The 27704-nt window shown below is 44.4% G+C and overlaps 1 protein-coding gene across 1 annotated transcript; it reads right to left on the bottom strand.

Annotated features, from left to right (window-relative positions):
* Positions 1–10375: 10375 nt before the first annotated feature.
* Positions 10376–25410, bottom strand: c1ql1l2 (complement component 1, q subcomponent-like 1-like 2). Its single transcript, XM_070981867.1, has 2 exons — positions 24220–25410; positions 10376–12162 (listed from the first exon to the last, which is right to left on the bottom strand). Exons 1-2 carry the CDS (start codon positions 24826–24828, stop codon positions 11983–11985), a joined length of 789 nt encoding a protein of 262 aa, XP_070837968.1. The 5' UTR covers positions 24829–25410; the 3' UTR covers positions 10376–11982.
* Positions 25411–27704: the final 2294 nt, after the last annotated feature.

Genomic DNA, 27704 nt, shown 5'->3' with positions numbered 1-27704 from the left:
CTGACTGACTGGTCTTTCAAAACTTTCCTTCATGCTTTCAGTTTATGGAAGTGATATTTGAATACACTGAGCTTAGTATAACATTTGTAGCTATTGGCAACCATCCTAGTAATTTATCACATTTCCATTATAATTAGTCGACTGAGAGCCTCATACCCGCCTGCAGGAACACAGTCAGCAGCTGCTTCACACAGCCAGAGAGCAACAAACACCGCCTCAAAGGAGTACAATAAATAAATAAATAAATAAATAAATAAAAAATAGAATGGAAAATGTCATCATGTCCATTTTAATTCACAACAGATTCGTTTTATTTAGTACTCAGATAAAGACAGGTGTTCATTGCACCTGTAAACGAAATGCAGCTCAGATTTTAACACTTGGTCATGATGTGTTCGTGCATTGTGTAAATTTGGCTGCAGCTCCACACTGCCTTCATGAATGACTTGGCAGCCAGTTATTTGAAAACAGTATTCAGTTTATAATTTTTGAGTGTTTGCCTTCTTGAGCTTAGTCAGTAATCTGTGTTGGGACAAAATTCAGTGGTTTATATGGTGAGATACGTGTTCAGACAATTTATCCGGCGGAAAAAACTTCTGCACGTCAGTTGGTTTGATTGATATTTGCAGATGGAGACCACGTAATGTAGTCCAGAGCTCAAGAACAAACGAGCAAGTGGACCCGTAGTTGTGGTTGTCTTGTCAATTAATCAATTATTCCTTGCCGGTTTATCTCATTGTCCACCAAATGCCACTAAAATCTCTTTCGTTTTTTAGATATCCGGCTAATTAGAAACCGCCTTGCACTGTTCTCATCCAACACAACCGTCCAGTAATATATTACTTTTATGAAACTTGTTGATTCAGCTCAGTCACGCTTTTGACAGCTGTGGTTTGATTTGACTCCGACATAAATGGAAATGAGATTTTGCTTCAGTTCAAAACAACACACACAAAGTAAAGCCTAAAAATGTACCAAGCATCAAGTCAACACGCAGCTGAAATAGTAGCATCAACGAAAACTCAAGCTCGTTAAGTTGCACATGTATGAGATGTGATTGGTGCTAACGTTATACAGTAGATAGAGAAAATGCTGTTGAACCTACAGGCACCAAGTTTCAACTTTGATCCAGTTTCAGCAGAGCATCTTTGCACGACCTTGGATGTACTAACCAAGCTGCATTAAAAGGTTTTGCATGTAACGGCGGCCTTAGGGTGGGCTCACTGATGACTGATCAACAGGAAGGACCACAGAGACCCCAAACGTTCCCATAAATAGCTTTCACCTCCTTCCATCTGCCCACTCCCCTCAGGTTACTTTCCAAACAACTCTCCATTCCCTGCTTCTGAAATATGTTTTCTGTAACAACTTAGTTTGGTGTCTCTGACTCATTTTTTCTGAGTGATCACTGTCACTGGCAGAGACTAATTATGTAGGAGTGTTATTTTCTTTATTTGTTTTTTTTATGAACACACAGAAATGCAGATTTTCCAGCACCGTTTTGGAGCACACACCTGCATAAAGTTGTACTCGAAACCACGGGCTCAATTAGCCATAGCAAGTAATCTGGCCTTTGGCTGAGGCACTCTAGTCCTTGCCAAACTTTGACGGCTGTCATGGCAACAGGCGACACTCTGACATTTTCAGTCGGGTGCGTTTATCACCTCACACCCTCCCTGCTACCCTCCCTGCTATGTATTCCTCTGACATTTTGGGAGGGGTGGAGCTGGCACCGGGTACAGAGGCAGCTCTCAGCGACGGAGACGTCTTCATGTGTTTGCTAATGAGTTGTGTTTACTGTATGTTTGCGCGCTCATGTGTATGCATGTATGTAGATCAACGCTGTCATGTGTTTGTTACTCCCAGTAGCTGATTTTCCCACTCAGGCTGTTGCATCCCTCGCTGTACATCTTCATCCCAAATGTTGAATAATGAAAGAAAAGCAAAAAAACACAGTGGTAACATGAAAGTTATCCATTATGGAAACAGTATGAATAACTAAGCCGTGTCTGCATGATTCATCTTATCTCATATTGGATGCATGTGTGAAAAAAATATCTATTCTATTAATGTGCGCATGTGTTCAAATGCATGTATACAGACCTTATGCTTAAGCCTCTAGCCCAGTAATTGAAAATTGAATAGAACAGTGAAGTTGTGGGCTCATGGCTCATGGCCTAATTTGGCAGATGGCTCACTGAATCTCTCCGTGGAACCATTCCCTCAAGTGTGTGTGTGCATGTGTGTGTGTGTGTGTGTGTGTGTGTGTGTGTGTGTGTGTGTGTGTGTGTGTGTTTCTGCTTGTGCAACTCCTCAGGGACGAAGACTCCTCAAAGCGTCCTCGTAACCATTTAAGTTCACATCAGGATCAGCGCTGGAAGTTGGAAGCGAGACGCAGGTGAGGAGTGTTGGTGTTGGTTTAGTTTTTTCTCTCTCAGGCCTCTTTTGCCCTTTTGTCCTCCCCTGTGGTCTCATTCACCTTGCAGGGGCTCATTATCTCTTCTGTTTATTTGAAACCTTGTCTCATTCCCAGCCAATCAGCAGGTTAATGTATTCGGTAAAGGAGATGTTGAACATTTGTTGTTGCCTCTGCAATTGTCTGTGAATCAGCCCAGTGGAACAGCAAGTCATCTAGTCCGATGATCCTCAGTTAGCAGCGCTGCCCACTTGTACAGGGGGGCTCTTTTATTTCTTGTACTGTGCAAACCAATTTCAGTTTTAGACTGAGATCTGAATTAGGTTTATAATGACTGAAGGATATTTTTGCTGTGTTACGACTTGCTTCTTAGTTTTGCAGCCTTGGCCATCATTTCTATTGGTTATGATTATTCTCGCTGAGACCTGGAACACCATGACAGCACAGTCCTACAGGGAAAGAGACGCGATCCATCCAACGAAAATGAAAATATAAATGAAAATGAAAACATGCCAACACTCTGGCAAGATTATCTGAACCACTTCGGAGGTAAAACTGAAACTGAGAGTGAACAAAATGTCAGTAAAAGGCTGTGTTCATACTGTTCGTACTAAGTATGACTTCAAACCGTCCAATGGCGGACTGTGAGGAAGACGGTTCTAGCACCACGCTGCAGGCGTTTGTTTGTTTTTTGCAATTTTCATCAAAGATCGCACCTCCTCCTCATTATCTCCAGGCTCTTCTCATTTGCAGTCAGCTCAGCTCAGCAGCCTCCTCTTCTTCTTCTCCATAAAGCGAACCAACAGTAGCTGGAAACATCGGTTGGTCCGTCTTTCATCTTAATGATTATTGTATCTTAATTCATCCTTACTAGCCCTTTTCCTCGCTTTTCTTTAATTTTCCATGAAATAATACTGGAAACTGTTATATTAACTGGAAGAAGAGATGTTGATTTACATTTGTGATAGAAAATTCATTCAACCGTAGCTCGAGACGGTAATGCTGCGATCGATATGGGATGCAGAGAAGATGTATTGCTTGATTGCTCAGGTGTTAACAGGCTGCTGGTCACGGCATACTTAATTGCTCATTTCGTAGGCAGCATGCAGTACGTATGACTGATAATGTTGTAGCCAGTGCTTTTGTATGCAGTGTTGAAGTCCAGCAGGTCAAAGTTGAATCTAGATGCTGGTATGTAACTGTGATGAATGTTTCCAACATATATTTTGGTGATAACTTGAATTTAGATGTCACTTTGAAATAGGTTAACTAATCTGGAGGCCTGTTTAAAACCTGTAGGAACATGTGCTTAATTAAGTCACACTAATTTCCTCTTTTCAAGATCTCAGCAATTAACGTATTGAGTGCTAGTATTGACAGTAATGATGACCAAAGCTATAAAAGTAACACCCAGGTTGTAATGTACCTCAAATATCCTTAAAGGTTAAGGTGAGGATTGCGATCGGACGTGTGTTTGTGTTGGTTAAGGGGGCTGTGACGCCTTATGTCAGCGGCACTTCTCATAAGTATTCAGACACACAGAGAAAGAGAGTTCTGTGTAATCTGAACATATGGCATCAGAAAAGAAAAATGGAATTGTCGTTTCAAACCCCCAAACCATCGTAAATTGGCGCGTCTCCAGAGATCCTTTCATGTTTCTAAATAACACTACAAACAAGTCATTGTTACAGCACATGCCGAGGGAGGTGTGAGATGTGCAGACAGCTGCGTGCCTTTCACTTCAGCGCGAAATGCATTTTTCACCAATCGATTAATTAATCTCTTCTCCTGCAACGCGAACGCTCACGTTTCTGTGCGAACGTGTTGGCAGGCTCCTCGTGGTCTCCCCAGATTTTCTTCATCCTTTTATCGGAGTCCTTATTTAGGCAGACTTCTGCTGTCAGGAGCAGGTTGTGTGTGAGCGTCTCCCAGCGCGCCTCCCAGCGAATGCTCCACACTGACACGTGTCTGTATGTGTTAATCACAGATGTCTCTTTCTCCCCCTCTCTGGCCTCCTCCAGACCTCCCATGGCTCGCTCCCTGTCTCCCTGCCCGGAGTGAGCACCGCACAGGTGACACAAGGCGGCATGACTAGCATGCCACACATCCATCAGACTGCGAGACACAGCAGGAGGGAGCAAACCCAGCTAAATTTGGGGAGCTACATGTATTACTCAGTACAAGCCGACTGCTCAAAGTTATGCAAGAATCTGGAGGCTTTTGTATTTTATTAGAAGTTTGGCATGATTACTTATTTCCTCATATCAGTGTCTCCCTCAGACATCTCGTAGAGGCTTTATGTATTATTAACAATATTTTAATTTGCCAGCAAAGGTGACTACTTCTCTTGCTTGTCAATATCTATTTTATCTGCATGCTAATGTCTGAAATACACCGTGTAATGGCTCATCCTGGTTGAGTGGGAGTAATGTGGAGGGTAATATCTCCTCTTTGACATTTGCCCTCTGCAATTCTGACCTTATCCACTTCGCCGCAGTTCCCTGCCGTAGGCCCTGTAGCTCCGTCTGATGTCCGCTCACGCAAACACCACTGCACCCTGCGCACACGAGCATGCGCGCGAGCACCGGCACGCACACACATACAGACTCGCTGCAATTAGAGTCATATGGTGTGAGCTCGCTGCCTCCCACGATTCTAACCAATAAGGTCATTTTGTAGATGAAGAAAACAAATACGTCCATATCTGCAAGTTGCTGCTTTTTCGAATGTACTCCGCCACCCTGTCTTTTCCTTGAACCAAACAGTGCATTGAATCTGTTCTGTGCTGTTGTATTCCTGTTGTTTCCTCGTGTCTCTCATCCGCATAGCTGTTGTTTGCTCAGAATCCATCCATCCATCCATCCATTATCTATACCGCCTATCCCTTTCGGGGTTGCGGGGGGCTGGAGCCTATCCCAGCTACAATGGGCGAGAGGCGGGGTACACCCTGAACCGGTCGCCAGCCGATTGCAGGGCCACACGCAAGGACAAACAACCATTCACACTCACACTCACACCTACGGACAATTTAGAGTCATCAATTAACCTAATGAGCATGTTTTTGGTCTGTGGGAGGAAGCCGGAGTACCCGGAGAGAACCCACGCATGCACGGGAAGAACATGCAAACTTCACACAGAAAGGCCCCGCCTGACCCGGGGATCGAACCGGCAACCTTCGTGCTGTGAGGCACGCGCACTACCTGCTGCGCCACCGAATGTGAAACAGGTGAATGCACGAGTCACGGGTCTTGTAGATAATGGAATGAATGTACAGTGTTAAATTGTTGAACCATAAGTGTTTGCAACACTTAACAGTATATATATAAAAAGTAAAACAGTATTTTTACATATTTGTGGCCCTCATTCTGCACAAACATGTGCACAGTTGGCTGCTGTTTGCCTACAAAGATGCTTGTTTGTCTTGGCTACATAATTGAATACCATTAATGCAGCAAGCACTGCCTCATAGCCAAGAAATGGTTTGATCTTTGTTTAAAGTGTGTCAGCTTTTTAGCCCTATTAGTAGTTTGTTCTTCTTTGGGGTGTGTGCAAAGCACTAGGGAGACAGCACTTTAAAAGGTCACTAATGCACTCAGCCTGCTGAAGGGGAAAAAAGGCATGTTGGATGTTTGTTTGTGCTTTTTTATCTCTCTTTACAGTGAGTTCTCTGGAGATGCGGCACTACAACATGTGAGGGTACCATGGTGTTTTCGCTGTGAGGGAGGAGGAGAGGGAGAAAGTGAGAAACATTGACTGCATTGCATTCTGTGTGTTTCTGCCTGCAGCATGTTAGGGCCAGCGCAGGCCGTGATCAGACATTTACGATGAACAAAAGTACAAGGGGAGCGGAGCGCAAGACAGCAGTTGTGGCGAGTTAAAGTCAGAGAAAGGAATGAGGGTCAGAGGTGTCTGAAGTTCTGTGAGTCAACTTTCGTCGTGCTGCAGACAGGAATATGTCGTTGCAGTGTTGAACAAGTGTATGCGAGGCAGTGGAGCGGCGAGGTTGGGTCACGGTGTCACACAGTCCGAGGGTGGGCCCGCAGATAAGAGCCTGGGCGACTCAGCTCAGCTCGGCCGGCATCCCCCCGGCACAGGGAGTGACTGCAGAGTACACCTGGCCTGGCAGCTTCAGACCATCCGGGGACAACTGGGAAAGGCTTCCTCCTCGGCCGCAACCCAAACTGACAAGGGGAATCATGTGCGGTGGTAGGAGCAAACAGAGCAAGGTTGACAGTGCTAATGTGTGACTGCGCTATCATGCAGAGGTTTCTGTGTGTTCGCTTATGCTTGTGTGTGTGCAGATAGGAGAAGCTCTGGGGCGGCAGGAGGAGGCCTACTGGTCTACTAACAGCTGTCTGCTTTCCTAACCTTTGTGGGTGTCATACCAGGTTAAAGGCAGGGCACAGTAAGGAGAAAAGAAAATAGGTGAAAGAAGAAAGTGAGAGAAAAAGGTCAGCCTTGAACATAGAAAGACCATAACGGTGCTCGAGTGCGTGCAAGTCAGAACTCTGAAAGTTATCACTGTAGATGGAAACCTTTTGTAAACCTGCCAACAGGCTGCCGAGCTGCTCTTGAACAAAACAGTTTCTGCCCACAGGGTGCAGCCGTGAAACCCTGCTGTTAACGTTGCATAATAAAGTGAAATATGACTATCAAGATCGTATTAATCAACACCTTGGTTTAATTTGCATAGCAAATGAGAGACCAGGATTTAGAGGATCTGGTGGCCTCCTTTCTCTCGTGGCGCCTCGCTTCATTTAACTTCACTCAACTTCACCGTCCCTTTAAGTGAAATGTTCTTGAAACCGTTAAAAATGCAGAACATGACACAACATGCAGTATATTAAAATGCTCAAATGCACAAAAAAATCTGGCCTGGCTGCTGCTTTTTTTGTTATATGGCTGTGTCCAAAATCAATACTCCCTATAGAAATAACCAGGGCTAAAAAATGATAATAGAAAATGCGTTTATGCTGTTTTACTTCTTACGTGATGTAAAATACTCTTTAAATATGTAGAATCACCAATTATTATTCTTCTAATATTCTGAACATGGCAGGCAGAGTGACACTTTAAGTCATTAAGTAACTCATTAGGGGGACACTAGCACCATTCTGCATGTTAACAGTACAACAGATGTTTGCCTCTGGCCCATAGTCTACCATTAAGCTTCAGTTTTGGCCCTCCAAGTGAAAAAGTATGTGCATCCCTGAAATAGACATAGTTTACTCCATCGTGTGTCATTATGTAGGAGTGGAGATGCGCACCCGAAACATTCTGCCACCAAAAAGTAAATATAGATCACGAAATAGTAAATAGGGAGTCATTTTGGACACAGCCGGCGTGATCACGCCTGCAGGGGGCGGGGCTTATAGAACAGAACCCCATTAGCAGCATGAGACACACCTGGGCCCAGTTTATCTCATGATGATGTGCAGGTGAGTTGCTCTTTTCTTGAGAATCAAATAAGCCAATGTTCCACGTCTGCCAGGTGCTTTCACAGGAGAAACCCTGAAAATGCTGCTGAGGAGCTACAGGAGCTGTGGTGAAATTGACTGTAAACAGGTGAAGAAAGACTTTAGGCACAGTCTCATTCTTATTTCTAAAACCATGCTTTGACGTGGAAATGATCTTATCTCTGAGGAAAGAGTTGCAGTTTGGGACACACATGCGTCCAAGTCTGTGCATGAGCTTTATGAATAATGTGACAGGAGTTATCAATTAAAGTTGAGGAATTAGCAGACCTACAGTCATTATTTTTGGACACACTGCATCAATTAATCTTTTCATTGAATTCTTCAACAATTTCATTGTTCATTGTGTGTGTTCATTTTTAATCCTCTCTTAATTATTTATTTGTTTTTGTCCTTTTTGCTCTTTTGTCTCTCCCTTGTCGTTTAAGGTCAGACCATTTCTTTTTTTTCTTCTTTTTTTTTCTGTCTTTCACCTCGTTCACTGCAGCAGCGACACACTCCTGAGCTGCGTGTTTGGCTTTCTTTAGTCCACCCAATGATACGTGTTGCCCGGCTTTAGTCTCCTCCGCCATCGCAGCTGCCGTCAGTTTAAGTTGATTTGAGATCTACAGACTGCAGGTGTGGAAGTTACAAATGGGATTTTTAGGTTTTTGTGAGTCAAACATAAGCACAGTGATCTTCAGACTAAGTTCCACTATAAATCTAAGAACGTTTTTATAAATGAGGCCCCTGGTGTGATTCGTCAGATACGTTATGAATGAAACACCCCGGCTTCTGTCTTAAATGCTTTTCAACCCTTCTGTTCCTCTTTGGTGTCCAACTCCTGTCAGGAAAGTTGTTTCTGGCCACATCTCAACATCCACAGACTGCTGACTGTCTGCTGCGTCATCCGGATCGTGATCAATTCTTTATTTTTTCATGTTAATTCATGTTATTTTTTCCCTCATGGCATCCTGTGAGTTTGTTTTGCATGTGGTCATACTGCGTGAAGAAGTAATATCAGCTCAAAAATAGCATGTACTGTGTATATCAGTCTATTTCTGTGTGGAATATATACTGCACACTTTATCCATATCTGCTCCCCGACCCACTGATTTTACAGATTTGACCCAAACTGCTTCATTATTCTTTATTCTTAGAGTCGAGCGAGCGGAGCGAGACCCACTTTTTTCCATGAGCCTTGTTGCTCCCTTTTGCAAAGCAGATGCATTTTTGTTAAAGGTGAACCAGGAACTCAGCTTCACATTTGCCCCTTTCCTTCTTTTGCCGTCTCTGTTTGCGAGCAGCTCTGACATCATAAGTCCATTTGTGTTGAAGAGCAGCCGGTTCCCACTTTGTCCCGCTCTGTGTAAACCAAAACATTTCAAACAAATTCTGACCTGGTGTCAAACACTAAAACACTCTAATAGATGCTTCTTTCCTGCTCCTGTTTCTAGTAATCATGTCAATTTCCAGATGTTGGTTCCATTAAACGCGGCTCAAACATCTCTCATTCCCACCATTGTGCATCAGCTTGTCTTCTTTTTCCAGAGGGAAATGGATAAAATGATACAGAGCGGGGTGACTGACTCCCTTAAGAGCGAAGTCCTGCAGACCAACACAGCAAACAGTGTCACATCCCATTCCTGCCAGGTCTGAGGAACGTCCACTCCTTGACACTTGTCCAATCCAAGCTATCTCAAGCTTTCTCTTCCAGCTTCACGCCAGCTAATCTCTCCTGACACCTCACACAGCCCCGACAGGGAATCACTCTACCCTGAAAACAATCCGGCCCTCCTCCCTCTCCACCCCAAATCAGTAGCAGCCCCCCTCTCCTTCTGTCCATCTTCCTTATATTTCTCTTTACCCTCTCCCTATCTATCTACCCCTTCCCCATTACTTCTCTCTGTGGCCTACTCTTTCTCTCGTGTCTCCATCTGTCTTTGTCAAAGCATATACCTCTCCTCTTCTATCTCGCTCAATCTTTCCTCCCCGTGTCTTTTCTCCTCCATCCGCACTTCCACGCTGGGTATATCACGCCGCTGTTGATGAGAATCTGTGAAAAGACGCTGTGATTGCCGATTGAGGAATAGGCTGCATTTCCTTAAGGACTCATCAGCATTCAAGAGCTGCATTTTGCTCCACCGGTGGATGTTGCTAAAGTTGGAGGGTCTTTATCTCCGAGCGCACCTTTACAGATGGAGGGAAGCTCGCAGGATCGCTTTCAGATGGGACGAAGGGAGCATAAACACAGAAATCGCTCCCTAGGTACCCATCACCCTAAATATACTTTACTTTTTGGAGAGAAAAGAGAGATGAGGGACTTGCTGATGGGATCTTTTTTTAATGTTTGCACTGACAGGCCATTGTTAAAATTCTTATTTTAGACAGAATAGGCAACATTTCCAGTCATGTTGTTGCACTGTAGTTAGTTAGTCTCACAGAGTAAATGAGATCATTTTCTCTAATTAGCGTATTCGGGATACAAGAATTCTCCTGAGACAAGTCACTCAAAAAATCCCATTTATTATTTAAATGTATTCAACAATTCCAAAAGATAAGATAGACAAACATGTCATAGATTTCATTTACAAGCTGTTTGTTCTTCTCATCATATCTATAGAGGCTCCCCACCCTACAGAGCACAATCTCATTGGCTGCTGAGTAGAATATCTGTCATTGGCTGTAGCACAGAATAACTCTGGAAAAGAACGATGTAGCTATGGCACGGCACATGCTAAAATGCAGACACTCACTGGTATGCACGGACACATACGTACTCACGCGTACAAACACACGCACGCACACACAAGCGTGCAGTCGTAATAGACCAAGTCACTCACCCAATCAATTTCATTCTCAAGCAAGCTGTCAGGCCGCCATGTTGAGTAAATATTACCATAATGCCTGTGTGTCAGTGAATACGCAGCTAATGAATGGATGACATCCAGTGAAGCTCAGAGACACTGAAACAGAAAAATTGCCCACTCACTGTTACTGTGCCTGAACCCCCCCCCCCCCCCCCCCCCACCACCACCATATCACTCACTTCCATCTTTGCGACTTTCTCCCACATTTTTTACCACGCAACGAGGCTCAGAGGTCGGCACAGCACAGAAGAAGAAAGATCGGCGAGCTCTTCAACTAGGTTACCTCTGAATCGGAGGATTTTGCTTCATCGCGAGTCGAGCGTCTACGTAAGACTAGAACACCGAAGAGACGATTTGAGCTCTGCTTTTAATCTGGACAGCAGCAGGACATTGTGTGTGTGCGAAACAGCGTGAGGTGGTTTGTGGAAAGGATAATGTCGAAACGAGATGATTCCTTTGTCAGATACACTGGAAGGTACAGTGCGAAATGTAATGTTATTCTCCACATGAACGATATATAGTTACCTTGCTGTACCCAGCGATGAAGAAAAACACCCACTGCCATGAAATTCTGACAGTCTTCATTTAAACATTTCTTTTCCAGCTGTGCCAGCTGCATCACATGTAACATCTCACAAATCTGCTCTCTCAGTCAAACAGAATGTCTTCACAAGGGACAAATATATTCTTTTTTATAGATCTCATTTGTGTAGAGTATTATGCATGTCTACAAAATAAAAACACAGCCTAAGGAAAATTGCACAGAACAACACTACGAGTTTCAGTCAATTGAGTCCACTGACAGTACAGCTGACTGTTGCCACTGTGGAGAGAAGAGGTGAGATCATCCACTTTTGCAGGGTTTTCATTTTTGTTGTTGATATTTCTGTGCAATGGAGCAGGGCTGAAGAGGAGAGACACTGAAAGCGAGGAGCTTCTGACACGTCGGCATTGTGGTGAGGAGTGCAGGAACACCAGCCCACCTCCACCCCGCGTCCCACTCCTCCCATGCCTCCCACCCGGCCCCTGTCAGTGCGTCCTCGGGAGCTTTGCATCCAGGCTCGGCTACAGAGCCTGGATGTCTTGGCTGATGGATACGAAGCAGAGGTGTCCGTGATGATGGAGAGAATTAGGAAAACTAGAAAGCATTCCGACTTTTAACACACACACACACCCCACCCCCCGTTGTACAACTCTTTCTCTCAATCTCTTCCTGTCTGACTGTCTCTGTGTCTGTCTGTTCTCAGTCTGCGTAGAGGATGAAGCCAGAGAAGGTGCTGTACTTGTTGTTGTTGCCTCCATGGGCTTTGCCTCCGTCCAGTTTGATGTAAACCTCGTCCCCTGCGTCCAGATGGAGGATGACGCTGTTGGAGGCGTAGTCATAGTTCTGGTCAGCGTCTTGGGCAATGGCGCTGGCACGAACCTGGAAGAACAGGGACAGACGAACATGTAGGAGAGCGGGCAGTCTTGTTAGCTGCAGAACATGTCGGAACATCTTTATTCAGTAGGTTGTCCTTCTCTTATACACACAGGTAGACAGATACTGAATTCACGAAAAGCACCAAAGATATTTCTTCCATGGACTTAAATAAATTCAGTTTTTTTTTAGATATTCTGCTAATTAACGAGCAAACAAACAAATGAGACCGGACTCGTTAAAACAGCATAAAAACGTCATGTTCCTGCCTGGCAGAGGTAATGAAGGGACAACCGAAGAGAGCAGAAGACGTGTCACGAGTCTGAGAAATCATTGCACTGCTGCACCACAAGAGAATAACGACGTGTGTTGCACAGGAGGGGAGTGTTGGGGAATACCAAAATAAAACCTCTGTTTTCCAGCGCATTTTCTTGAAATCTCGCAAAGTTTTTCATTTCGAAGTTAAATGAATTACCGGACACAACAATGGCACAAACAGTTCTTCATATTGATATTAAACCTACAGGAGCAGGCAGAGGGTCAGTCACCTCGTGCCTTTCTGTCAAACAGATTTATGGTTTCAATCAAGCCAGCGGTCTTAGAAGACCTAACATTCAACCTCGGAACAAAAGGTCCACAGAAAGAGAAAGTCTCAGAAACTTAACAACAGGGCAGGCTGTGAGGGCTTCTCATTGCGGAGGAAATACAATTAAAAAGTACACCGAGGACGCCCACCGAATACAAACAGAAATATCTGATAACTCATAGCGAGCAGCGACATGAATCATTGGACTGCATGATTTCTCTTTTTTATATCACGTAAACTCATTCAAGGATTTTTTTTTTATAGCTGTGTTTGTCTGTGTGTGCGTGTGCATGTGTGAGCACGCATATTCTGCCAGTCTGGCTACAGGACATTTGGAACCATTTCTAAATAACCTGTCCCGCCTAATTAAGACCTCCACCACAAACATGCTCTCTCTCTCTGGGGAGGAAGGTGTAGCTGCAGTGCCAAATGGGCGCTGGAACAATAGCTGTGTTTTCAACCACGAGCGCGCGCGCGTGTGTGTGTGTGTGGCAAAGAGACTAATTGTGCATATTATCAGTAGGAATTACTACTACAAAATCCTGTCTCTGAAGCTGCAATCTTTAAGACGTGTAACTGTTTGTACAGGAAGCCTCTCTTTGCCAAGTACAATATGAATAAAATCTGTGCAAAATGAGTAGAAAGTTTGAGAAATCAGTGACATCCAATGAAGGTCACAGACTGCATGTTGCCAGCGTACAGCGTGTGCCTTTGTCTGCTGAGCCAACAGCCCTAAGTAAATATATTCCTCCACAACAGTCGTAAACTTAAAGCTTATTCTGTGCTGTGCAGTCTGTTAATTATTTGGACAGTGACACATGGCATTTTCTGTTGTTTTGGCTCTAAATTCCAGCACATTAAGTTTGAGATGTACTCCACCATGTTCCTTCCTGTCAAAGCCTGACGCCTACGTTACCGACAATGCAACCAGCAACCGTTCGGTCGCAGATTTGAGGGTTTCGTGCTGCTAGCGGCTAATGTAGCAAACAGGCTACAGAGGGCTGGCAAGGTCGCCTTTGTGCAGCTGCCTATGGAGCCACAAAGGGCTTTATACTTCTTTCCTGTGTCACTTTATTCCCCCAGACCTTTTAACAAAGACTATGAACCTCTAAGGAGGTGTCCACGTTCACATCGGGTGAACAGTATAGGACTTTTTAGCCCCTGCAAATTTAAAGACCATGCTGCAGGACGATGTCCCGAAACGTGCAAACAACCAAGGAGGTTTTATAGCCACTGTTCTTTATTTGTCAAGTCAGTCGCTTCATGTCAAAGCAACTTAGCATCTGCATCAACTGCCAAAGACCAGACTGAATGCAAAGACAAGCAAGAAGGCCGAGCAGAGCGTCACCAGGTCTGTGGGTCAACAACTGCTGTTACATTCAGGGCCAAACAATGTGCAAAAAAATATTGTAATTGCAATATGAATAACAATTTTAGTGGAAATGGTAATTTTTGCTTTCATTTTCTCTGAAAAATATCTAAAAATGACGGTGATGATGGTTCCCTTACATCTGAAGATTATGATTTGTAGGCTGGGGCATCTCTGCAGCACCACAGTGCTTCATTTTCAATCATATGTTCTGACACATTTTACCTTTGTCAAAATGTTGCAGCTCCTGAAACTTGGATATTGCATTTGGTCATACTGCAGTTTTGATAAGATTTCAATTGGTTATTCTGCCCTCATTACATTCATGTTAATCTATCAGGTAACTTTGATCACTGTAAAAAGAGTTTTATGATTCCGAAACTGTTGACCCAACATGGATGCTGAATTTAAACTGAGGGGTGCTGCTTGAACCTAAAAGGCATTGTTTCATTTAAAGTCCATTGTGCTGGTCGGGGTACACAGCGAAACAATAGAAAATGCTTTCCTTCTGCTAACAAGGGGAACTGTGTTAGTCGTAACTTAAATAGAAGAGAATCGAACAATAAGATCATTATTTTCTCTTGAGGTGGGAAGGGAATGTACTGTACATCCTTTGAAGTAGCCACTGGTTAAATAAGCCAATTAGTCACTTAGTCTGGTCAGTGAGGTTGAATCAAAATCAATTTTTGTACGTGCATTTCAAGTGTTTCCTTGTGGCTCATTATCAGGTCTCCAAAGTCCTTCCTGGCCCTCGCCTTGGCTCCGTGTTTGTCCACACAGCTTTAAATCGGGGCTTTTCGAGCGGGTGTCGACAAACTGGCCCAACAGGCGTCATAGAGGATTCCCAATAATTAGCTGGCCTATTTAAGGAGCACACACAACAGGCATATTGACAAATGTGAGGAGAGGCCAGCTACTGACAGAGATCTCTTTCCAAACCTAACAGGCAGCCTGGAACAGGCAATTGTAAAGTATATATTTTTCATAATTTAAATCATCGATATAAAGATTTCTTGAAAGAATCCACTGGGGATTTTTGTTTGTTTGTTTTCTATTTTTTCTCCATTTTGCTGCCTATTATTGTAGTGTTTCTACTCTGCTTTTCCCAGATACGAGTCCTCAGTGAGTATCTGTGCTTAGTTTTTTTCTGTTAATGAAGCTAAGTTATATTAAGGATGTTCTTCCTGTTGTCTTTTCTGCCACAGTAGCTATCACTGATCACGCTAAACCTCATCTTCTGTTGATTTTTAACAACCTGCTGTTGGGAACATAAAAGTGTGCAGAGGATGTGCAGAGGCGTATTAAAATAGCAAATGTAAAGCTTTTGAACTGGGTATTCAGTAGTTTGAATCACTGGTACAGCGCATGATCGGCTCGAGAAACAGTTAGTCATATTCAGCAAATTATTTTTAAAATCTGGATGTTTGCAAGCTGTAAATGGTACAAGAATTAAAAGCCTGTGATAGAAACTAGAACATTCCTTAAGAAAGACATGCAAGAGTCAAAAGTGCTTTCCTCCTGAGTGGCACAATGCCACACAGACTCACGCTGGAGGCTGGAGTGAGCCTTTTCTACCACGGCTATAAGAAACATTTAAGTGGTGAGGTGCTTTATCTGTGACACCCTGTTTTGAACCTGGACAAACCAAGCTGTGTGCTAAAGCATGTGTGACGTTGCATTACAGATCCCTCCGCAACACTTCATCTTCGGTGAGACAACATTTCTGCAGATATCCCCCCAGAAATCAACACTGTGCGTGCTGCCACAGTGTTTCTCCGCATCGCTCGGGGGAGAAGAACAACTATTCGGCTTATTTATGGCCGCTATTACCGCTGATTTTCTATGATTCAATGCTCGAAACTACAGAAAGCCAGCAAGGACTGCAAGACATTTCTCAAAAGTGTCACCACAATAAAAAAATGCTGAATTTTAATTACGTGCTGCTATCTGTGCTCTGTTTGTGCTTTTAGGGCCAATATTCTGCTGGATTGCTTGTGAACTCCTCTTGCAAACATTCAGTTCTCTGAATGATTTTCAAAGAGGGAGCTGTTCTTTGCGTTGCCTTCAGCTCATGCATTGAATCATAGAGCAGAGAGGAGCAAGGCTGACACCTCTTCAGCCCTCTGAACAGCCTTATTGTCAGTGATTTTTCTTTAAAAAAGAGCTCAATTTAGTAATAGAAGGTGAAATGAATAAGAAAATGGCAAAACAAAACGTTTGTTGTGAGCCAGATGAATTTAAAAGAACATCAAGCATGGGCACAGCTCTTACAGCAATATTTGCATAGACAGCGAGACAAACTTTACTGTATCTTCCAAATCACCTTCTCTATGTTTAAAAAAGGGAAGATTTGAAGGGTGTTTAAAACTTTCTAACCACAGACAGTGAAAGTCACATTGAAACGCACGAGTGCTATAAAGGCTAATCTGGATAATGAAATTCTAAGGAGAGGTTTTAAGATGCAGGAGTAATATATGGAATATTGTACATTTTTTTTTTATTGTTTATCCTCCTGATTAAATCTAGCACAGCTCATATCGATGTGCAAACAAAGCCTCCTGCTCTGACTCTGAGATGCCGGCGTCCAGTGCATATTAATATCAGATGATGAGCCCTGAGCGCGCAAAGTCAACACCATCCTATTAGAGGGTTACCGCTTTGGGTTGGTGGGGGAGCGGGTGATGATGGCTCAGGAGGATTGTTGGGATTTTAATGAAACTTTATCAAAATATTTGCTTTCCAGGTGTTCACACAGAACCTCAGAACCTCAGGCAATGTCTCAGATGCGTAATATAGCTTAAATTATTCTCTTCATTTGCTCTTTAAAGAGCTAAATTTAGAACGTCTTCAAGTGCACGATTGATGTTGTTTGGGAGGAGGAGGGAGACAAGACAATTATAACATTTTTCTTTAGCAGACGCAGAATAAGGAAAGCCCTGGTGAAAGCATCCTTCCCTGAAATCCTTCCAGTTCTTCCACGATGATATTTTTGCTTTGTTTTGTTTCTCTGCTCTAATGGTTTTTATCCCCTTCTGAGACTTAACTGCCGCAGTCTAGGCCTCCTTCGTTTGCTTTCAGTGATAAACACGCATGAATAAAACCTCTCACTGTTTTTGAAATAATGATCAGGGAGCTCCTATTGGAGCTATTTTTCTTTTTTTTTTTTGTCTCCAGTGCACACAAGGAACTTGTTAGGGATATGAATCCAGAGGTTCAAATCCAGGCTACGGCGATGTATAGCGGGAGACGAGCAGGACAAGCAGCCGACTGGCAGTGCGTGACCTTGATTCAGAATATGTAGAGGAACTTTGACAAGACAAACAAAGCATGAGGCTTTGAGCGCCGGATCCAGCGATGCTAAATGAGGTGTCATGCGATGTTGTCTTCCTTGTGGCTGCTCGTGCATGTTTGCATCCATCACATCGTCAACGTGATGGCTTTGATTGAACAATATTCAGAGTGGAGACACAGAAAATTCAAGGATGCACTTGGACTTAATAGATGTCACGTGCCTGGAAGAGTCAAGTGTGGATTCTCAGCTTCTGCACTTTACAACCGTCAATGAGCAGCACAGTCATCAATAGCGACGGTGTTTATGTGACGAAAAGAGATCATTTTAAAATGCTGCTCGATCACAGCTCCTCAATGACTGCCATTTCTTTTCCAATCAGCCTCCACTGAAAAGGCATTTTAGATTGTTTTCATTCTATCGTAAACCTTTCTTAGAATGCTTCTTATGAAAATCACGACAATTTGATGTTTTATCTGTTGAGTCTGGTGCGGGAGGAGCCTGTAATGTCCCAGTGGGACAGAGATCTTACAAGAGGCTTTGTCACTGTGACAAGGACATGTCTCGCGGCTTCTCCAACAAGGATTTGTTGACTTGATGTTGAGCCTCCATTTTGGATCAACGAGTCTATTGGTCCCCCTTAAATCAAAGTGTACTGCATTCTAATTGTGTTTGAACATCCCAGCCGTGAACTGCATGCTTAATAGCAGCTTAGATAGCTTGAGCCTGGTCCAGCGTTTCACTGCACCACACATACACACACGTCCACATGCATTTTTGCGCACACACATACGCACAAGATGCAATTTTAGGGAAATAATGAGAACAGGAAACTACGGTGGGCTGCGGGAGAATTGTTGTGTCAGAAAGCGTCGGGTCTCCCATGTGTTGCAGGTTTATTTGTCGGAGGAACCTAAATGAAAACATGATAAGAGGAATGAAATGGTAACAGGAGATTTGCCATCTGTCAGAGGAGTGTAGAAAAAGGCTTCCTGAATTAATTTCACCAGCTGTTCTCTTTGTACCTGCTAAGCCTCCTCTGAAACAGAATGACTTTACTGCACAAACCTATTGCTGTTTATGAAATTGCTTACATTAATGCTAAAAGTGAGTCTGGTGCCGGGCATTCGTTTATCACGTACCACCGATACTTGCTCCAAATACTGCAGACACCATCAAGAGGGCAAAATAATGGCATCGCAATTCAACAGTGGCAACAAAGAGGATGAAATCAAACCCACTCCTCCTGAAAGAGTCGCTGAAAGAGGAAAACAGCGGTGGAAAAAAAAAGAATCATCAACTTTGACCTGCAATCCAGCCACTTCTTTCTTTCTTGTGTCTGACTCATCACGCTCAGTCAATTACTGAGGCACACAGCACTGTCTGCCTCCAGCGCCAAAACCGCAATCACCGCTCGCAGCATTATCTGAGAGGAGACTTCTGCTGCAAAATTTTCAACCTTTGCTCACACTAAGCCTATTTTTCCAGTGTGCTTCCTAGTAACCCTCAGGCACTGCCATTTTCTTTTTTTTTTTCCAGAATAAAAAAGATTCCGTTAAAAGGAGGCAAAGTGACTTTCTCTTTAAGTGTTGGAGAGAGGCAGACAGCTTTGCTATGACAAGCATTTTTCACACAATAGCCGATTCATCCTCCCTAACTGGGGTGATTGTTTATGTCTTGCCCATATTCAATTTAAGGGGGGGGGGGGGGGGGGGGGCAGTAGGTGTTAAACGCATTGAGTTATGTAGCTGACTGTGAGTCATTTGAAGCCATTGACTCGCTGCTTTCCTGTGAAGAGGGACAGGATAATTGTGGGTATCACTGAGAACTGAATTCAGGGGACGGCTAAATGTCAGGGGTGTGGGGAGAGACGCAGAGAGAGATGTTTGCATAAGAGGGCCAGGGGCACTTGTCTACCTCCCATATGGCCCTCATTATAATGAAGAAGCCTTGTGAGTCAACACCATAGCATCCTTGAGTCAGCCAGCCACAGGAGACAATCCATAGCCTATTTTAGATCGTATGTTTTTGCTCTCACAATACACAAGATGTTATGGCAGTATTTCATGAGCTACTTAATCTGAGATGCCAGCGCAGGGAGTGTGTGCACTCCTGGGCGCTAATGGCTCTCTATCTGAGGAGCTCAAATGTTTAAAAGTAATAGAATTATTGTAGACAAGTGGTGGGCAGCTTTCAAGCAAGTTTTGAAACTTCACTAATAAATGATAGATTTTCTTCCCTCTGCTTGCAGATGACAGCCCGATGTCATCTTGACATTTCCAATCTGTGTGGTATTTCCTAACAACATGGGCCAATCTTCATTTGATAGCCCTCGCACCTAATTAGGCCAGCTCTAATGTTCCACTCGGCAGAGTGTCAAATCCAATGTCCAATTACACAGCAGATCAAGGCCAAAGGTCCGCCTCCACTACCTCTCTGGCTGATTATAGAAGAAATGCCACAGTATACATCACACAGAAAGAAATGGTCTGTCAGGAAAAGGAAAGAGACACATACATGCACGCACACGCATGCACACATACACATAAGGGGATCAATACCACAGGCAGAGAGGCTGAGGGACTGAGGGTGGCTCTCTCAAACCCAGTCTGTCTGTTTCAGACAGAGTCTCTCTGTTACACCGGGCAGACGCACAGAGGCCTCTCAGTGCTGAAGTCAGACCACGATGAAGAATAGCAGGTCTGAACATTACCAGAATGTTAAAATCAATCAAGTCGAAGTATTGCTGTATCTGTGTGTAGATAACGTGTGTGTGTGTGTGTTTAGTGCTCGCAAAGGTCATTCATTTTTAGACTAAAAATCTGTCGCCTGTACCTCGTGAAAATCCATGAAGACAACAGCCCAACCTGAGTGGTAAACTGTTGAATGCGATCTCTTTGTGTTATTCACGCCCATCTTTAGAGCATATGTCACTAACCGAATCAAACAGAGCAGACCCTCATCCAGATGGCTCATCTCCTATGTTTAATGTTGGGATGCATACCACATGCTAAACACAATGCGTGGGTTTCACCTGCACACAGAGCAACAGGATGAACAGTCTTTTGCTCATGTGCAACAGAGCTGGATGCTCCCGTGGAGTCTATGACGGCGAATGGTTTGACAGGGAAATGACACACGAGCTGGAGCACTTCAGGGTGAAAAAAGAGTCTCTTCGAAGCGCAAAACAAAATCTAAGAAAAGGATGGGAGGCTCTAACTTATTCTGTTATAGCGCAATGCATCACTTGAGAGCAATGAAGAATATTGATGGCATTGTGTTTTAGCAAATCGATTCTGTGATAGCGCAATCTGGATGCTGTTTTGCAGCTTTCTAAAAAAAAAAAAAAAGTAAAACTTTTCCTTTTTTAAGATGAAAACTTTTTGCTCCTGCAGAAAAGTGAGCTCCTGTAGACCTGCCATAGAGGAGAGATGGAGGGCAGTGCACAGTTGGGGTGGGTTGAGGCAGTGGGTTAGGAGGGTAGGGTGGGGGGGGGGGTGAGCGTGCTCGTATATGCGCGTGTGTGAGCATGTGTGGATGTGTGTGTATGTGAGGAGGAGACTGCAGCAGTAATTGCTAGGGAAGAGCCATGTGCACGAAGGACGCTGAAGCTTATTAAAGGAGGAGACAGAGTGATTATTCACTATGGTCCTCTTGAGAGACTGACGCTGAAGTCATTGCTTTTAATTAACTCTGAAACGGTTTTGCGGATTAATAACAATATTAAGAAGGGAATGGAGAGGAGAAGCGCAAACACATCCTGGATCTGGTTCAAGCTTTTTAATTACAATTAAATAGACTCGATGGCCCAATAGCACAATAACTATGTCTTTTCTGTCCTCTCCTTTCTGCTGCGGCCAATCAATTTGTCTTCACTGTCACTTCTGTATCTCTCAGTCCAAGACAGGTTATAGCAAAACACTGATTTACTGGAGAGAGTTTAGGATTGGTTGAAATATTTGGCATGCAAGTAGAAGAACAGGCGATGAAGAAGCCAAAAGAGTGTGTGGAGAGGAACTTGGAAAGCAGATAAAATGTGCTGTGCTGAAAATAGATTTCCTATTTGCTTGTTTACCAGGAGGCTCACTTTTTGGTCTAGCTTGAAAAGTGTCAAAGTTCTGGGGACAGTGTTGGGATCCTTGTGTTGCACTCTGCCAAGTGAAAAAGGGGAAGTGGAGGAAGAGGAGAAGAAATGGATGTTGATGTTAGACACAGCTTGTAAGAACCCCTGGAGTGGGAGGAGCACATGCTGGAGTGAAGCAGCACTGCAGGGCCTGGAAACCAGCCGCTCGACTGAAGCCAAAAGATGATAAAATACTCGTATTGTCCGCAATTCCCTGGCCTCCCCTGTCCCAGCTCACAATGTAGCTTTTTGCAGCCTTAATGAGCTGAGGAAAGCAACACTGTGACTGCAGGAGCTCCAGTTTGACTCTGGGTGCTTCATCAATGATGTAGCATAACTTGGCCCAGCATTTATAACCATTCACAGTCATTTATGCAGACTAAGGCTCTGGGGCCTTTTCCAGCAGCCAAGCACACAAGCAAATAAACACCACAGCAAGAGGACTGAGTTTATGTATAAGCTGTGCATAGGATGGAGGAAGACAGAGAAAGAGAGGCAGTTACCACTTTATAAACATTACTCAGGTCTCTGGAGATGCACACTGTGCGTCTAACTTAAGTACCTCCTCTTGGGAGCACAATGAAGCGGGAACAGAAGGCGTTTTATAGGAACATATGTTCTCCTTCCCCTATTATATATCAATGCTTTTACACCCACCCATAAACATTACTGTTGAGTGAGACATTATATATAGAAGGTGATTGCTGGAACTCTCTTTTTCTTGCCGGGTGTGAACTTGGCGAGGGTAAAGGAATTAACCTCTAGCTGCCTTGGTGAGACAGCAGGTTCATTTTCTCTCTTCTCTCACACATCAGCACTTCCCCAAGACCCCAGCAGCTTTCTGCTTTTGCCTAACTCTGTCTTCATCAATTGACATGGTTTTGTTTTAAATTGCAGTCGGCGAGAGCGTATTAAAAAACAGAAAATTCAAATCAAGCAAAAAGTAAAATGATTTTGCTGCCAGCACGTGTGAAACAGGTTGGAGAGGCTGTGGGGTGATGGTGTGAAATGACAGTTGGAGAATCAGATTTGGTGGATTTCAGCTTATATTTCTTATTTATTTCACCTTATTGCGGGGCTGTGTTTCTGACTGTAGAACGAGCTGATGACGGTGAATGAGAATCTCAAAATGTCCATGAAATAGACTTGAAATAATGCATTTCCTGTGACCTGTGTGAAGTAAGATGAGTAAAGTGTGAGCTCACTTCTCATGTACAAAAAAAGACGTCTGTCACCAGCAGCACAGAGCGGTGTCTCCATGTGTACAATTGACTTTGAGTATAAACATTATGGTGGCAAGCAATAAGGTACAGCTGAGCCTCTGATGCATGCAGATATACATTAGAGAAACATCAGAGTGAAAAGCAATGCCTATAACCCCTGAACTTTCTCATGATATTTTATTCATATAATACATTTTAACACAGAACTGAACTCATAGTATTTATAAAGTATTGAGACTTTGCACGTCACTGAAATTAGTTTTGCAAGAGATGTGAAAGCTGCTTTCTGTAGCACAAAGCCTTTTTTTTTAAATAACAGGTGGCTTCTTATCTGATTTTTAAAAAAATACTTTTGCCTCATTCATGTTTGTTATGATATTAGATAGAGACACAGTTGCAGCCTCAGCGAACAGTATTCGCATTAAGTGTAGTTTAACACCCATCTTTTTACAGGCGAAACGCATTTTGCAGCCACTTTGAAGATAAGAGATCTGACGGCTGATCGGAAGGCTGCAAACCACACTGGCACACATTACCAACCTGAGAAGACCCTCCGGGGCGCTAAATAAAATTAGAGCCCCATTAAAATGATGCATCAAAGAAGCCGAGAATAGATCACGTCGACGTCCTAATGTGTTTAACACGATGCAAAGATAGATGGATGCAGCCGCGGACAGGCGGTGTCATCCGGTGTGCTCGTGCAGACAGGTACGGTCCAAATATTGGAAGAGAAATTTCTATTATGTCCCCTCTTCTCTTTACACTTACAGCGCAGACAAGCCGCTTTAGTCTAAAAGTTGTATGAGACAGAAACTGGATACACACATCGGCTTCAATAATAATAAAAAATAATAATACTAATAATAATAAAGGCTTGGCAATTGCATAACTCGAAATACAGTCGGCTGTAATCACACAAAAAATAAGCTGAACACTTAAGGATAAGATGCCACATCAAACATTTATCACTACCGTTTACTCTAAAACGCTGTAAATGCCAACCCTCCGGCACAAACTGCCAATAAATTCCTCTGGACATTAATCTTATTTCAGGGAAAAAAAAAAAAAAAAAAAAAAACGGGACGCCGGATTTCCAAATTTTCCAAAACATCGGCGCGCTCCGCCCGTTCAGCTCAACCTGTGACCGTCCTTTGGATCACGGGACGCGGCAATGTCAGGACGCATCATGCGAAGAGGGGACGCGGGTTGCAACCAGTCAACACATCTTTATCTCCAGGCGCGCTTGGTGCCACAGCTGTGCGCTCTGGGCTTTGGAGGCGCACGGCAGATGCGCACGCTTCCCTCGCAATGTCACTTTTTGTTCGCTGGCTTTGTGAAAAGTCAGCTTCCCATAATGTGGATTTTTAAGAGAGAGCATAGAGGAGGCGGCGAGGGGGAGGAGGAGAGTATCAGAGGAGCCAGGTATGCTTACACGGGGGAGAGGAAAGTCAGAAAAAGTTTCAAAGCACTAACCTGACCATTTTTGCAGAGGTCTGCCCACATGCTGGTGCCGTCCCCTCCTCTCATCAGCACATGGTAGATGAAGAAGTAGGTGCCCGGTATGCTGCAGATGAATTTGCCCGAAATGCCATCATAGTTGTTGCCAAGGTTGGTGACCACGTCGTCAAACTTGAGGATCTCGTAACCTTCGTGGGGGTTCTTAAGCCCTGCATAGAAGGCCACCCGAGGTACCGTGCTGTAGGTGGCTGTGCTGATAGCTCCGTTCCCCCCCAGACCCAAAATCCCAGTCCTTCCTTGATCCCCTCTGTCACCAGGAGGACCAGCTGGTCCTGGTGGTCCCGGTTCTCCAGGCGGTCCGGGTGGTCCCGGCTTGCCTGGCCTGCCAGGCTTCCCCTGTGGGCCCTGCAGTAAGGTGGAGGGTGGAAGCACGTTGCTGTGGTCGCTCAACGCCTCTGCCTCAGCCTGGAGACCGGTGGAGCTGGTGCTGCTGGCCGGAGTGCCCTTGTTCAAGTAGGGGTCGCACACCATACGACAGGTGCCCAGCATCTCATAGTGGCTGGCATCTGTACCCACAGAGCTGACGAGCACGGGGATGAGGACCACCAGCACCAGGACCAGCATAACCCCTACGGCAGCCGCCACCAGGGTCTTCCTCCCGATGCTGAGTCGGGGAAGGGGCTGCGCTGCCAGCGTGGGTCTCCCGGGGGCGGAAATGGTGACTGCTTGGTGTGGGGAGCCTGTCACCGAGGAAAGGAACCCGGAGATCCCGAGAAGAGTTGCAAGAGGACCGGCAAGTGTGTGAGGGTGAGACAGAGACCCACATACACTTGATTCTCCTCTCTGCTCTGCTCAGTCACACTAAAGTAGGCAACCAGTCATTCACACATACATAAAGACCTAAGGAAACCCAGGCATACACAAGGAGACATTCAGCACGTACTTACAAACACAATCTGACTTGTGAGAATAAGCAACAAGGATGCAGAGCCCAGAGGAATGGAGTGAGAGACAGAGGGAGCGAGACATAGAGAGAGAGAGAGAGAGAGAGAGAGAGAGAGAGAGAGAGAGAGAGAGAGAGAGGGAGGGAGAGAGAGAGAAAATGAAGAGAGTGGGTGAGTGTGAGAGATACAGAGCAGCCACTGGATCAGTGTGTGTGTGTGTGTGTATGTGTGTGTGTATGTGTGTGTGTGGTGAGTTTGTGGTGCCGGATTCTCAGGCTTGGCTTTTTATACGGCGGTAGCAGCGGAGCCCCCCCCACCCCTCCCCTCTGCTCCCCCATCAAGCGAGAGGTTGGTGTGGTTTCGTCCCTCTCTCTCTCTCTCTCTCTCTCTCTCTCTCTCTCTCTCTCTCTCTCTCTCTCTCTCCCTCTCCGACTCACTCAGAGGAAGGACCCTCATCACACTGCGTTTCTTTCTACCACTCTCCCGAACCGCCGAGGAACCAACGCAACCCCCCCTGACCATCTCGCTCCCCCTCTTTCATCCCTCTCTTTTCCTCTCTCCTCACCCTCCTTCCTTTTCCCCCACTTTTGATGCCATTTCTCACTCCTTTGCTTTCTCCTCTCTCTTATCAGCATCCAGACTCTAAAAATAAAGATAGAGCTGTGGAAAGACTTTTTTTTTTTCCTTTTCCTGGAGGTGGGTTCTAGAGATTCATGCATATATGTGCACAGACACAAGACAACACTTAAATCTGCGATGCCAGGAAACGCTAGCAGCACGATTCTCAAATAAAAAAGGTGCTAATTATGAAAGTTAATGCCAAGATTGAACTCATGAGCCAACAGCTTGAGCAGTATGATACCAAATAAACCACAAATGCCACCTCACATGTAGGAGAACTCCGTGAAAACTTTTAAAATGATCCCGGTGGCACGTCGCATGGGACCACTTTTTAAGGGTAAAAACAGCCAATCTATCCTTCCGTTAGGGGCACAGACAATGACGCTCTTCTGTCCTATTGTATTCCCCTCTTTGCTTTTTCCGCGTGTCAATAACCCTGTTTCTCTACCTGAATGCTCTGACACCATTTCTTATTGGTGTCTTTTTTTAGGTATTGATTTCATGGTTTTTATCAAATTAAGGGTCCTGGTTGGGAGAAAAAAAAAATCTATATGCAGCAGTGATGTCATTTGTTTGACATTTTCATCGCTCGGAGTGATGAATGGTGAAGTGAGAAAGCAAACGACGAAGTCTGTAGATGGCAAACAGACGTGGTCATCATGCGAAGTACGTGTTTTGTTTGCAAAGAGGTCAGTTCAGAAGACAAAATGGACAAATAAATCAAGTTAGATGGAGAGAATATGGCAGGTCCAGGACAAGATGAACTGCAGATGTGGGAAAAAGGTGCTCGTGTCAGTCTCACAGAGGCATTGGTACAAACAGCAGAGGCGGGCTTTGTTTTGCAAAACTGAAGCTAATACAGCTCAATACCACACGCAATGCATTGATGTGCGGTTCAAGGTCGCAAAAATCTAACTCATCAGTTATTCAGTGTGTTAGAATCACATCTGAAAAGGACATATCTGATGCTGCTTTAGGTGCAGCTGCTGCCAACATGTGGATGCTTTGAAGCGTCGTCTTTTCAGGGTACAGGTTTTTAGTTCGCCGGGTGTTTTGGCTCATCGCTTCCCCCTCTCTGTTTAAACTTGTGCTAATCAGTGAAATCAGCTGGTGTAGTCACTGGTTGGAATAAAAATCTGCAGAATCTTGGCTTTCCACGCCACATGGTTGACTATTCTTGGCTCGGATGGGACTGTCTGTGCCTGAGCTGGACTGGGCTCTTGTGACGGATTGAGATGGATCAATGAGCAGGATGCCTGACTATTTGTCACCACTACACTTGACATATCACCAGTTATTTTGCTGCATTTCTCTCTCTTCATCATCATTAAACTTCAGTTGCAAACTTATGGCTTCACCAGTTTGTTGTCTAATTTATCATAGAGCCGAGTCTGTGAGACAGACCCAAATAACTGGCACACCAGGTGTTCTTGCAATGCATATTTGCCTGTTTTGTTTTATTCCTCATAATAGACATGGAGTTTGCCTATATGAGGAAGCACACAGGCCCTAAATTGGTTTTGGGGTTTATTTAGGGGGCCATTGTTTGTTCTTCACACCTGCCGGCTCTAAGTGCCAGTTAGATCAGTGCGCCCCAAATCTCTAAATCTCTGAACCACAGAGATCAATGCACACCAGAGAGGACAAACAGAGTATGATAGTGATGAAAGAGAGATGAGAAAGATGGGAAGACGAGCAATTGAGAGGCAGAAGGAGAGCAAGAGGTACAGCATGGAGAGGGAGTTAACTGCTGTGACAGCTGAGCTTTATATCAGAGCATGGAGCTGGTTTGTTGGAGCATATAGGGAGAGAATCCATCAGTGTCAGCGGTCGTAATGGTAAAACGTGTTTTAATGGCAGTGGCATGTTTTGAAGCCTGAATTGCTGCACATGGCAGAGACAGATTTTCAAGATCTGAGTTGCATTTTTTTTTTT

This window comes from Chaetodon trifascialis, chromosome 15 (genome assembly GCF_039877785.1).
Source record: "Chaetodon trifascialis isolate fChaTrf1 chromosome 15, fChaTrf1.hap1, whole genome shotgun sequence".
NCBI classification, from domain to species: domain Eukaryota; kingdom Metazoa; phylum Chordata; class Actinopteri; order Chaetodontiformes; family Chaetodontidae; genus Chaetodon; species Chaetodon trifascialis.
This window is presented reverse-complemented; position numbering and strand designations above follow the sequence as displayed.

What these genes read in the sequence shown, in the direction of transcription:
- c1ql1l2 (XM_070981867.1), bottom strand. Translation starts at nt 24,828, where the DNA reads ATGCTGGTCCTGGTGCTGGTGGTCCTCATCCCCGTGCTCGTCAGCTCT. An exon ending in ACCTCTGCAAAAATGGTCAG is followed by an intron (nt 12,163 to 24,219) that starts GTTAGTGCTTTG and finishes CTGTTCTTCCAG; the next exon opens with GTTCGTGCCAGCGCCATTGC.